Here is a 12645-nt window from a genome sequence, read left to right on the forward strand (position 1 = left end):
GCCAATCAGTGAACGACAGCTCTTAACTGATTTGCTGCCTGTTGAGCTGTTCTTCAGTGCAGGAAGTTTTCTCAAGGATGGTCGTCGGTAAAGGTCGAGCGATCCTGTAGATGTGTTTGACTTGTTGGGTCCACAACCGACCCAACTGACCCGACCCATATGTTATAGAAACCACTTTGATAGTGGAACGAATAAAAACAAAAGTGCGCAGCAAATTAAAGATACAGACTCCTGCATTTCTTTGGGTCTTGGCGTTGAGTCCTTCCCGTCCGTCCATCGGGTCTTGGTATCCGACCAGGAGATTTCGTTTGATCCGAACCGCCAACCAACCAAAGAAACGGACGCAAGTGAAAAATGTCCTCCTCGGTGGAGACAGAAAAAGTTATTCCTTGGACACAGGGGCTTGTCAAATGACACCAGGAGAAGGCAGACGATGAGGACCTGAGCCCCATCTTGGGCAGATCGGACCACCTCCGCCATCGTCTCTGTTGGGCAGAACATTCCATCACCGGTTTAGGGTAAAAGTGACCAAGAACGGCAACAGGAAGTGTTTAGCTTGTCTATGCCGCTCAGATACATAAAATGACATCTCAATGATGGTTTGAAGACTTCCTTCCCGTCCAGCTGATGAAGGTCAACAATCCTTTTTTCCACAACAGATTTTATTTGAGCTTCGCTCTTTGTTCCTTTTTCCAAAGTTGGTTTTCTCGCCTCTCTGGCAGCAAAAACCTCTCAGTGTTGCTCATCAGCCCGGTTGTTGTCCCTGAACGCCTGAAGGTTTGACCTTTCGGCTCAGAACGGATCAAACGGATCGGTCTGGGCCTCCAGGGCTTTTTCTTTCGTTGTCACGTCAACGGTAAACTCCTGAAGGGATGTGGGTGGACTCCAGAATCCACATCCGTACCCGGGTCCTAATCAAAGACAGATTAACAGGAAACTTTATCAGACCGGAATCCAGGAGGAGGAAGCCATCTGTGTTTATCTGGTCGTATCGGAAGGGGTAATATCGAAGGTGGAGTCGGTTCGGGGAGAATTGGGATTAAACTGGGACTGAAGACCAAGTCAGACGTTAAATGCAAAGCCAAGCTAAAAAGTACGTCTAGAGCGTCGGAGGAACTCCCCCAAAGGAGATTGATTGCCTCAGGGAATGTCAACTTTCCTATCTGACCGGTCTTTCTAGACTTTTTCAAACCATTGCTTCCTCTTTGTTCCCAACCCTCTCCTGTAGTCGTCTCATTGACAATCAGCTGGCCTGGCTAGCGTTGGGCTAGCCTATCACCGCCCAAGCTCTTTAGCTTTGGCCACGCCGGACCTATAAAGACTACATAAACTTAGATTTGTCCTGCACCAGGCCCAGGATCAATCTTCTGGAGAGGCGGTATATATCACCGCCATTTTATTACCTCCCGTCTCAGGGAGCGATTGAATCGATCTGGCGGGCGGCAGCGGCGGATGCCTCATCCACCTGGAGACCCACAAACACACAAACTCTGGTCGGACATCCAATAACTTCTCCCCGTTTGTTTGCTTCAGTTTAGCGTTTTATTCCCGCACCTTCCTGGTTGGCCCTCCCCTCTGCCGTCTGTCTGCTCACCTGCCAAATCAAACACACACACACACACACACACATACACACACCTTTGCCTCTGAAGCTGTGATGGAGATGTAAGGAACGCCGTTTGGCTGTGTTTTTGCTGGCAGACGCGTTTCGCGGCTTCCACGACAGATTACCGCCCAATTTAGTTCGAGGTGCTGAACTCGCCAAAAATGCACAACCACGAAAAAAAAAAGAAGGAAAACAGAAGCTGCCAGCCCCTCGTGGGGGAAGTGGGGAGGGAGGAAGGTACCGAGAATGAATCAGGAGGGGGGAGTCGAACAGACTGTCTGCAGCTCCTACAAGTGAGACTTGGAGGAGGCGACTTGTCCTAGAGCGACTGATAAACCGGGAGTCGGCGAGGAAGATCGAGAGGCTGCGAAAAGTCAAAAGAGAGATTGGAAGAAAGAGGGGAGACGGTGTTGTGGGGGGGGCAGGAAGGGAGACGGTGGCGCGAGTGATGCCGGGGGGAGCACATATTTCTAAAGAGCTCGTCCCGGTGAATGGATCGCCGTGCAATCCTTGTCGCGACGTGATTGAGCGGACGGGGAAGAAAGAGGGCTCCACGGATTCCGCCACTTGAGGTGAAGCTTGTCCGGAAGACTTTTCCCGCATTGAGGAAGAGGAGCAAAGAAGTGTTGGGGGGGCTTTCAGTCATGTCAATGCTCATCGCCACCCAGCAGATCGATACCACCACCTCCAAAATGGTAAGAGCGCGTCGGATGTTCGGCTGCACGTTTGTTTTTCAGTCGGGGCCCCCTCATCCGACGCCGTCGGTCCAGGCGGCGCTTTGGTCGTGTTGGCGTCGGTCTTGCGTGATGCTGTTGGGGGGTTTTCAGTCAGAGGGCACTGTCGTTGGAGCGGTGAGTGTCACATCGGACAGTTGTTGGTTTGACGGGCCGGTGCAGTGTTGGGCGGTCCGTCGTGACTCTCGGGCTGAGGTTGGACAATGTCGTAAATCAGACGCTCTACCTGTCTCCTTAAATCATCTAATTTGCATATTTTTCATTTAAAAGTCGGTAAAGATTTCTGTCCTTGGTTTTTGGCACTGGTTCTGGGTTCTGTTAGAGAGATGGCGCCGAGAACCAGATACTTCAGAGAGCCTTTTCTTAGTATTTGACCACCAATCAGAAGCTGGTTGATGGTTCTGTAAACCTGAGGTGCCCAACCGGTACCGTTCCGTGGGTCAGTCGGTCTGTGGGTTAGTTGGTTCCAGGTCACACAGAAAGAATCCAGAACTTCCATCATTTCTGTTTTCTTTCTGATCTGGTTCTGAGCGATGTTTAGTTTTAAATGAGTGGATTCTCTCCTCCACGTTTATGAGTCACTCTTGACGCTTGTGGAGATGCTTGCCTTGGTCACATGACTACCTTCCTAAAGGGGCCGCAAACATAGGATACATTACCACTAAACTGAAACTCCCAAGCTAGCAGAACCAACAGAAACAAACACTGGTATGATGTTACGAGCTGCTAATAAAGTTGATAATGAAGTTGGTTCTGAGTTCCTTATCGGGTTCTCGCCGGTCAGGTGTTTCTCGGAAGCAATAAAGATTCCTTGGAAACGGAAAATAAAAATGTTTTTGTTCGATTGCTTTGCTCCAGGGTTGTGTTCACGATCCCCCGTAGACCTCTGCTAAAGCCCGCCTCTATCCAATCCATTGATGACCCGCTGGGTCACATGGGCACTGGAATCTGTCCCAGCTGTCATTGGAAGCGAAGGGTTGCCCGGTCATCCAGGGTTTGAGTTGTCTTTTGAGGCCAGAGGGAGTTCTTGCGGAACCCACAAGGGGGTCGGACCCAGATCTTTTCTCCCATGAGGACACAGTGCAATTGACCCGAAACCGTCAGAGGAGAAACCATTTCAGAGCTGCTACTCAAACTTGTTCAAAGACTTTGAACAAGTCCAACCGGAACCAGAGATCGACCAGCAACCAACCTGAACCAGATTGGAGTGATATTTTAAAGTCGACCTCATCCTTCAGTTTTAAACCCGCCATCTCATCCAGCGGTTGCCCCCGGTGCCCGTTAACCGTGATGAACAGGATCCGGCACTCCGGTCTCTCGTGTCCCGACGCCGCGGGTTGGCTCTTTGATTCCCATAGATCAGACGATCGGCAGCCAGAACTCGGGTCTTTTGGTTCCGATGAATCGGATACGTCTGCGGGCCAACAGCACCCGTCATTAAGATACGTCGTTCCCACGCTAATGGTGCTAATTCCGATCGCTGCATTCCGTTGAAACCCGTTTAATTAACCCTTTAAACGCCGGAGTGGTGTCACCTGGTGGGCAACGAACGCTACAGGGGTGATGTTTAAGGACGTGTTGAAGTTTGTTCACATTCCAAAATTCTGCTCAGGTTTCTGTCGAGAAGAAGAGAAATATTTGTGATCGAGAAAAACATATGACCAAAAAAAAAAAAAAGAGAGAGGGAGATTTAGTATTGATCCATCCTGAAATGACACATGATTGACCGCAAAGCCTGAAATATGAATAAGCGATTTCATCTCCTCTGTGGCCTTTAAGTTCTACACTAATCAATCAATAATTCATATAAATCCACACATTTCTTTGCCACTCATTCAACCTTTTCCCTTCCACAGCCAGGATTCCAGGAGACAGACTTTTATAAAGCGGACTTGAAAAATGACTAACGTGGAATTGAATGTATGGATTTTTTTTCCTGGCCTCCAGTCAAAACTGTGACTCGAATGTTTGAGCGAAAACAAATTAAAACGCCATCAGATAGCGACGGCAGGTCGGCGCGCAAATAACAAACCTGTCTCGCTAGCGTAGATTAGCGGCGCGGCTGTGTGGTTGAAACGGATTTATCTCCCTTCAACTTTGCCGCCGTCGCCCCGGAAACCCTTGTGTAACGTCTAATTGGATGACGGGTGGACGGCGGGATTAGGGCGTGTTTCCTGCAGCAAAACCAGACAAAGAATATTAGCGTAATAAACGATGTGACTTGTTTGGACAGGAAGTATACTTTATATGGTGAAGGCATGGGACTCCTACATCAAGGGTGCTGAATGCTACCTCCGTTAGCTTAGCAACTACAGAGAACGGTTCAGAAAAGTTGTAAATAACTTTCCGGTCACTTTAAGTTTCAATCCTAAAAGGACTTTTAAAAAAACTTTATTTAAAACACTTTTATTTGCTTAATCTTCACTGCAGAAGCGATGCTAGGCTAATAGGTGCTAGTAGGTGACTTCTTGTGCAGGAGAGCTCTGCTAACGTTCACTGCTTATCGTTGGACCCTTGGATCTTCTTCAAATGACGCACATGCTACATTTTTTAGCTTAGCGGCTACCAGGAGGCTTCTCTGCTGCTAATAACCAATCAGAGAGGAGGAATATTTTGCTGACTCAGGAACTTGGTGATGTGAAGTAGCGTTGACGGCGTTTGGATAATTCCATCTGCTGCTTAGAATAATTGCGTTAGCGCTGCATCGCGCCCACACTAACATTCATCACCGTCGCGCGGCGGTGCCGGCTAACTCGGGATCTGGCGTTTCTTCCCCAGGAAGACAAATCGTCTCTCTGCTAACGGAACCTTTTGATTGGACGGTGTCTCCACAGCCGGTTCTGTGTGGGAATCCAGTTGACGCCAGATTTCCCAAAACGCGTTTTCCCATCCTTATTACCTTCCGTTTGATATGCGCTCCGTGTTTTGCCCTCCGTCACGGCTTCAGCCCTCCTCCCTGCTGACTCTGTCCCCCCCAACCCCCCAAAAAATTTCCTGGAGGCTTCATCCGGCCCGTTTCAAATAGGATTGGGACTCGCTTCTTCATGCTTCCTGTCACTTGGCGCCGGAATCCCACGCCTGCTGCGGACGCATCATAAAACTGCAGAATTGGCAAACCGGCTATTTGTCATTTTGTGAGATTTGCTGCCCCTTTACGACGCTTTTGACGTGAGCGATGCCGCTGCCGCCGCTGTGCCGGGCAGATGGAGGTGTCGATCAGGGGGAGGTGTCAGCGTTGAGGCGGACAGGAAGTGACAGCGCCGATTAATTTGGCTGTTTAAGTCCCACGCCGTCAGGCGTGGGACCCGTCCTCCCGCATCGCCACTACCCGTTAAAGAGGGCGCAGAAGAAACACGCGGCGCTTTCCGGCGTTCTAATGCCCGTATAAATCCACCCTGACCGGCGCTCCCATCAGGGCGCCGCCCTCAGGGTCAGAGAGGTGTGGCTTGATGGGAATTTTCTGTTTCATCCAATCCAATCATTTTAGCTGAGTTTTATGGGACCCGAACTACTTTCTAGTAAAAAAGTAGTCCCGATCTGTCGGGATGAATTTCACGTAGAGTAGAAGAAGAACCTGCGGCTCCATTTGAGCCAATCAGACGCCATTTCTCCGGGGTGTCCTGGCCCTTTAAATCTTGGTGGCGCTGGTGATTTTTCCTGACACCACAGATATCGATCCTCTTGTTTAATTCATGTCACTTAAAGCTTGTCAGGATGATTGACCACCCCCCAACCCCCCCACAACACCCCCCCAGACAGCATTAATTGCTGTCTGACAGTGACACAGCCGGGCACCGACTTCCTCCTCCTCTTCCTCCTCCTCTTCCTCCACCTTCAGTTTATGATGGAGGAAACGATTTAGAGGCGGCGGCGTTCCTCACTACTACTAAACGTCCGGCCCCTCGGTCACCGCCGCGTGAAATAAGAACCCCCATCCGTCACGGCGGAATCAGATTTATGTTGACACCACAAATTTATTTCCGTCCCTCTTGGCGTCTCCGTGGCAACGTGACATGTCGACATTGAGCGTAATATTTGGAGACCAAGTTTAGGAGCGGTGAGTCCTGATGCTGATTGATGAGAGGCGGCTCGTGCCCGGCGGGAGGGGGCGGAGTCAAGAGCTTCTACCCGCCGGTAATGGCGATGACATCACCAAGAGGACGGCTGCCGCACAGGAAGTCCTGTAATATGAAAAAATTGATAAAAAAAACAAAGCGATTTAGCCACACCCCTTTCTACACAGGGGCGTGGCCATGTTAATCAGGTTTGAGGCTTACAGGGCTGTTCTGCTGAGAGACGCACGCAGAAAATCAATCAATGAATTTTGTTTTATACAAGAGAACCTGGATTTACGAGTTTAATCTGTTCTGAATAAACATTTAATCATTTAAAATTACTAAAAATCATTTTGATCCAGCTGAACATCAGCTGTTATATCCACTTATTTTATTATTATTATTATTATTATTATTATTATTTTATTATTTTTATATTAATTATTTTATTATTGTTAGTATTACTATTTTTGCAATTATTTTATACAATTGTATTTATTATTTTGATTGTATTTATTATTTTGATTGTATTTATTTTATTTTCTTATTGTTATTATTATTATTATATTATTATTTTACATGTTATTTTATAATGACCATATCACCCAGTCGACCCAGTTGAACCAGTCTCATGGTGTTACTGCTTGTGCTGCTGTTTCCACTCTTGTGTCGTCACTAGAGGGCGGTGTTTGTTTGTTTTACCACACTGGAGACCCCTTCTGACTGGGGGGGTCAGATGTGTATTTATGGGGCCTTAAATTGACTTTTTACGTGTGATTCGAACAAAGAGGAGGAAATTAAGCCGCTTGTTGACGTGTTTTCCTGTTTCTGGCTTCCAGGAATCTCCCATCAGGGATGGATTATTCATGGGGTGTGTGGGGGGGTCGATAATTTGAGCTCCACCGTCCGTTTGACTCCTCTTGAGGAGGAAGCGATGGCGATATGATGTAATCTAATGAGGCTGGAGGGGCAGGAGATGTCGCCAAACTTTTATTCCATTATTGATAATCGGTTTGAAGATGTTCCACATGTTCTAGTCCCCCCCCCCCCCCCCCTCGGTGGACTAACTGCCGCCGCCCCCCCTTCCCTCGTAATCACATCATCTGCAGGGCCTGAAAGTCAAATTGGATCTGGAGTCAGAGATGGATCTGACGCGCACAAACACACGACAACCTTTTCGTGGAAATCAATGGTAAAATATTTTGTCGGGCCGAGCGCCGCCGCGGCGGAACACGTGGCGGCGCGGCGGCGGAACACGTGGCGTCGGTGGCGGCGCGGCGGCGGAACACGTGGCGTCGGTGGCGCCGCGGCGCTCGGCTGCTTTTTAATCTGTTTAGGATGCTGGAGGCGGAACCGAGCGGTGGCGAATACATCAGAGGAGGATGTTCAGCCCCTGCAGGAATCCCAGCATGCACGGCGAGGCCCTACCAAATCAGATTACAGATTGAGGATTTATTGTGTCCAGAATAAATGCTCCTCCACAGGGAATGGGATTAAAACGTTAAATATATTCATTCTGATATTATGGTTTAAAATGAACTCATGAAGGAGGTCCAGACTCGTTTCATATCCAGATTTTAATTAGTATCCCAAAATAAGACGTTTGTCTACAATAAATTAAAATACTGAAAACAAACTCTTATTTTGAAAGGATATACATTTTGTTTATCAGAAAACTCAGATTAAAATAGTAAAAAAAACTCTAATAATAGCAATAAATAATATTAATAAATAAAATATAATAATAAAACTCGGATTAAAAGTTTCATAAAGTTAGTTTAGTCCAGTCAGACACTATTAGAACAAATGTTTTAGCTCCGCCTTTGAGCGTCAGAGGTCATGTGATCAGGTGTTTGTCAACACATGAAAAAGTCTACAAATTATTTTCAGATTAATTATTAAAGTAATCCCGTATATTTTATAGCTCATCATTTTTTCACATCTCTAAATAGTTAACAAGCCTGTATTTTGTGAATTTTATATCTAAAATATATTTAATATTTAAATCATCTGACTATTTTCTTAATTCATTAGACATGTTAATGTTAAATATTTAAATTTAATTATCTCAGATGTTTTCTGTATTTTTAATATGTGAATATTAAAATATTTTTTTAAAAGATTCAAATTAAAGTTTTCTTTCTCTTCCAAGGCGCTAAAACGTCAGAGTCACGTGATTCAGTTCATAAATGTTCTTTATTAAATACTGTAAAGTAAATAAATCTCGGAACGCGCTGAACCGGATGGAGACGATGACGTCACCTCGTGTCCCAGAATCCGTGTCACCTGTCTCTACCTTTCTCGCCACGCGGGGGCAAGCGTGTTCTCCACGCGAGCCCCCACCCCCCCCGGACCGGATGGAGGACAAACTCGAGCCGCTGCACCGCAAAGTCACGAGAAGTTTCCCGGTCCGCGGTCGCTCCACCGCGGTTCACCTGCACGTCGACACGTCCCGGTCCCGGTTCCCCGGTTAGTCGGACTCTACCGGACTACCATGGCGTCCCTCTACCAGAGGTTCACCGGGAGGATCGACACCGGCAGCTCGTTCCCCGCCCCCCCGGAAGCGAGCCGTCTCCTCGGACACGCGGCGGAGGCGGACCGGGCGGCGGAGCACCGGAGACCCCGGCGTCCGTCCGGGCGGCGCGGCGACGAGGACGAGGACGTAAGCATCACCTGGGCTCGCGCTGACCGGAACTTATTTTGTGCGTGTTTTAAATGTAATTGATGCCTTTTGTCGGTTCGAGGCGCAAACTTGTCAAACTCGCGCGTCACCGGCCGTCACGTGATGACGACGCGTCAGGTGCGTCTCTGAGGATTAACGCGCGCTGTCTCTTTGCTGTGTGACGTCATCTCCCGGTTTACTGCTGTGTTTGAACGAGATGTCCCGGTTTCGCCCCCCCCCCTGTCCCTCCATCACCTGATGGAGGCGCGCACCAGGGGGGGCGGGGATTTAATCAGGGTCACCTTTGTAATCCGTGGGGGTGGGGGTGTGTGCGGTGCTTCTGATGTGACTGAATGGGATGCACTCTGGTGACGTCTCTTTGGCGCCATTTCCTGTCCAGGTGTGAGGCTGAGACGATCACATGACCTCATTTAAGTGTCAGGGCTGATGTCGAGTTTGGTTGTTTCATTACCGTGAACATATCTCGTAGCGATGTTAGCACTGTCAGCATGCTAGTGCCTGCAGACCCCAGGTGATAGCATGTTAGCATTAGCATCAGATATTTAACTGATGCCTACAGGTTAAACTTCTGCTGTTTTGTATTTTGTGTTTACTGTTAGCATTAGTAAATGCTAACAAAAGATAGCATGACATGTAATGAGTAGCAGGCTAGCCGGTTAGCATTTTATTTACGGGACCGACATGACGCTGGCTCTCATGGTAACATTTTGGTATTTATTTCCATCTATTGGCTGGGTCATGTGACCAAAGCAGTGATGCCACAGTGAGATACTACTAATATTAGCAACCTAGCATTTTAGCATTAGCATCATAAAAGTAACACTAAGCTGCAGCAAAAACATCAAAGCCTTCCGCCATTGATCTCTTTTCTGTTTCGTGCTGCGTAGCTCTTATCTTTACTTTCTGCGTCAACCGGCGTCCCGGGGGTGTGGTTTGGTCTCCTCCCCTCTGATTGGTCGGTGGGTTGTGCGATCAGCTCATTTGTAACGAGACTCAGGAGGGAATCAGAGAGTTTCCACTTCCCCGGTCCGATTGCTTTGTTCCTGGATGTGAAGGAGGAGTTGTCGTCATGACGATCAAGCGCGGGGCTTTAGTAAGAGGCGTGGCTCTGGTTCTGGTTTTATTCCAACAGATACTAATAATGAAGACGGAGGAGGAAGAGGTGGTAGACGTCTTCCTCACTCCATCACAAGGCTGTGAACACACAGGAAGTGACGCCGTCTGTTTCCTGTCTGGCTCGTCTTCTGGAGCGTCGTCCAATCGTCAGTCAGCATTCTGTCACATGACCTGTAATATCCACACGATGCTAAATCAGAGCAGCTTGTGCTAACAAATAAAACCTGTCCTTTAGCGCTTGTGATGCGATACAAACCGGCCAATCAGAGCGCTGGAGACCAGACAGACTCCTCCCGTTTTTAACCCCCCTCCGTCTGGAGCGAACGCGGCGGCTAACGCGCTAACGGAATCGTTGTTTAGGGCGTGTCAGAGGAGGGAGGTGCCAGCTGCAGTACCTGCGGTTTGCCACTAGAGGCTGTCCTCACACTGAGGAGTGAGGCTTGCAGTGGGGGGGGGCTGGAGGCTCCTGCAGGAGGGGGGGGGGTCTGCAGGGAACCGAAGGCCAGCGCCGCAAAGTGAGGTTAAATCGATCATACGGAGGGAGAAGGATGATGAAAGGAACATGGGGGGGGGCAAGGGAGTTGGGGTGGGAGTGGGGGGGGTAACGAGGGGGGGGGCGACAGACAAGATGAAAGATTTGCCTTTAAGGCAAAGAGGCCATGGAGACGGACGTTTGATCAGAACCAGAGGCGGATAATTGAATAGAGGATTAGATGATAACAGATGAATGGTGTGTGTGAGGGGCAATAGCGACAGGAAGTGACCTCGCCGCTCGCCGCTGAGGCATGATGGGAACAGGAATAGCGTGGCACGACGTCCTTCCGCGGCCGAGGGGTCGCTAATCACATCCCGGACCCAGGAGGGACGAGCAGAATCAGGGTGGATCCGTCCCTCTGGGGTCGGTGGAGGCGGATGTTGGCGTTGCCATAGCGATGAAGGTGTGTTCTGATTGGCTGCTGCTGGTTCAGCCTCGGTCGTCCAATGAACGGGTCACATTTGGGTCGAGATCGTGCAAAAGACGGAAGGAAGTGATCGGAGGTGAGGAAGGGGGAGGAGTCTGGTCTCCCTTAAAGGGACGGTTCGCCGAGGTCATCGTCCAATCAGAACGACGCTGATGTAAAGTTTCAAAAGGGGATGAAGACGTTTTGCTGAGGGACTTTTGAGCTGTTGTGGAATTGTAATCAATCAGTAATAATCTATAATAATTATTAATCTGATCACCGATCAATCAACAGGAAGTACCACTTTTAAAATCTCGCCGTTTTTGCTCGAAGCGTTTTTTCCGTTGTCTCTTCCGAACTTTACTCCTCCAGACGTCTCCGGCGGGGGCTTTTAACCGCCCCGCCTTAAACACCGAAGTCTCCGTGGGTGGGGGAGGGGCTCTGACATCGTTTTGATGCGGAGACGGGGTGAGGGGGGGCGTTGCGGTGAGTAAAACGGCGCGGCGGCGCTGATTGTCAGGTTGTTGGGAGTGGAACATGGCAGCTCGGCGCTCGCCTGCGACGAAGAGGAGGGTGACGGTGCATTATTGATGCGGTGGCGTCTGAGGAAGCTAAACGCCGACATCACGCCGCAGACGGGGAGGCGTCGCCGCCGCCGAGCATTCGAGCGAATGCTGCATGCCTAACTCCCCGTTCAAGTAGAATCTACCCATGATGCATTTCTTTTACCTCAAAACTGAACTGACTTGTTTGTTTTGCTATCTTTTAGCTTGGCGTGTTTGCTAGTGCTAACTAGCATGTCTAGAACCTTAGCGTGAAAGCGATAGAGGACAGGGAGGACTTCCTGGTGCTTACAGGTGGATGCTGGGGCGGTGGGAGGGGCTAAAGGTGCTGAGCTCCATTACAGATTTGTTTAGAAAACGAAGGTGTGCCACAGAGAGAGTTGTTCTCTGTTAGGAAGCCGGGCTACCTGGAGGTTTTTTGTTCTCCGAGTGCCTTCAAGGGGTCCAGTATCTGCCCTCCAGTCCTACACCCGCCCTTATATGGCTTGTTTATTGCATTAGCCACGCCCCCCTCCGCCGTTATCTGGTGTTTTGCTGTCGTGTTCTGACTAAGACTCATCATAACCACCAAAATGAGGCGTTCCTGATAACGTTCCAGCCGATTCCCGATGTAGGAACAGGAAGTAATCATCCAATCAGATTCTCCAGGAGTGTCTGACCCCAACTGTCGCTCTTGGGGGGGTTGGGGGGCGGTGGATGGATTGAGTTTTCTCGCTCCAGAGCGTCTGCCGGTGTCGGATCGATACCCGAGCCGGGGTCGTTTCCAGGACTCTTCACAAACTGGAATTGCTCCCCATTCCTTTCCTTTGACCTGTTGGATCCTGAATGGAACGCGGCCTTCGATCGTCCGCACCCGCCCCCCCCCGGATCCATTTCCTTTGTTTGCTTTTGCCTTTTGTGACCCGGCGTCTCGGTTCAATGGCGTCTGCCCGCCGAGGCGGAACATT

General features: G+C 49.3%; 1 protein-coding gene across 4 annotated transcripts in view; it reads left to right on the forward strand.

Annotated features, from left to right (window-relative positions):
- Positions 1 to 12645, forward strand: part of LOC137614053 (A-type potassium channel modulatory protein DPP6-like) — a 107912-nt gene that overhangs the window by 25841 nt on the left and 69426 nt on the right. For 2 of the 4 annotated variants that reach the window (XM_068343541.1, XM_068343545.1), the window contains exon 1: positions 8746 to 9057. The exons of the other annotated variants lie outside the window; for them this stretch is intronic. In XM_068343541.1, the coding sequence (XP_068199642.1) occupies positions 8890 to 9057 (168 nt within the window). In that variant the 5' untranslated portion in view covers positions 8746 to 8889. Of the gene's footprint in view, positions 1 to 8745; positions 9058 to 12645 lie in introns of those variants that run through there. 4 annotated transcript variants of the gene reach the window in all.

Source organism: Antennarius striatus, chromosome 20 (assembly GCF_040054535.1).
Source record: "Antennarius striatus isolate MH-2024 chromosome 20, ASM4005453v1, whole genome shotgun sequence".
NCBI lineage: Eukaryota > Metazoa > Chordata > Actinopteri > Lophiiformes > Antennariidae > Antennarius > Antennarius striatus.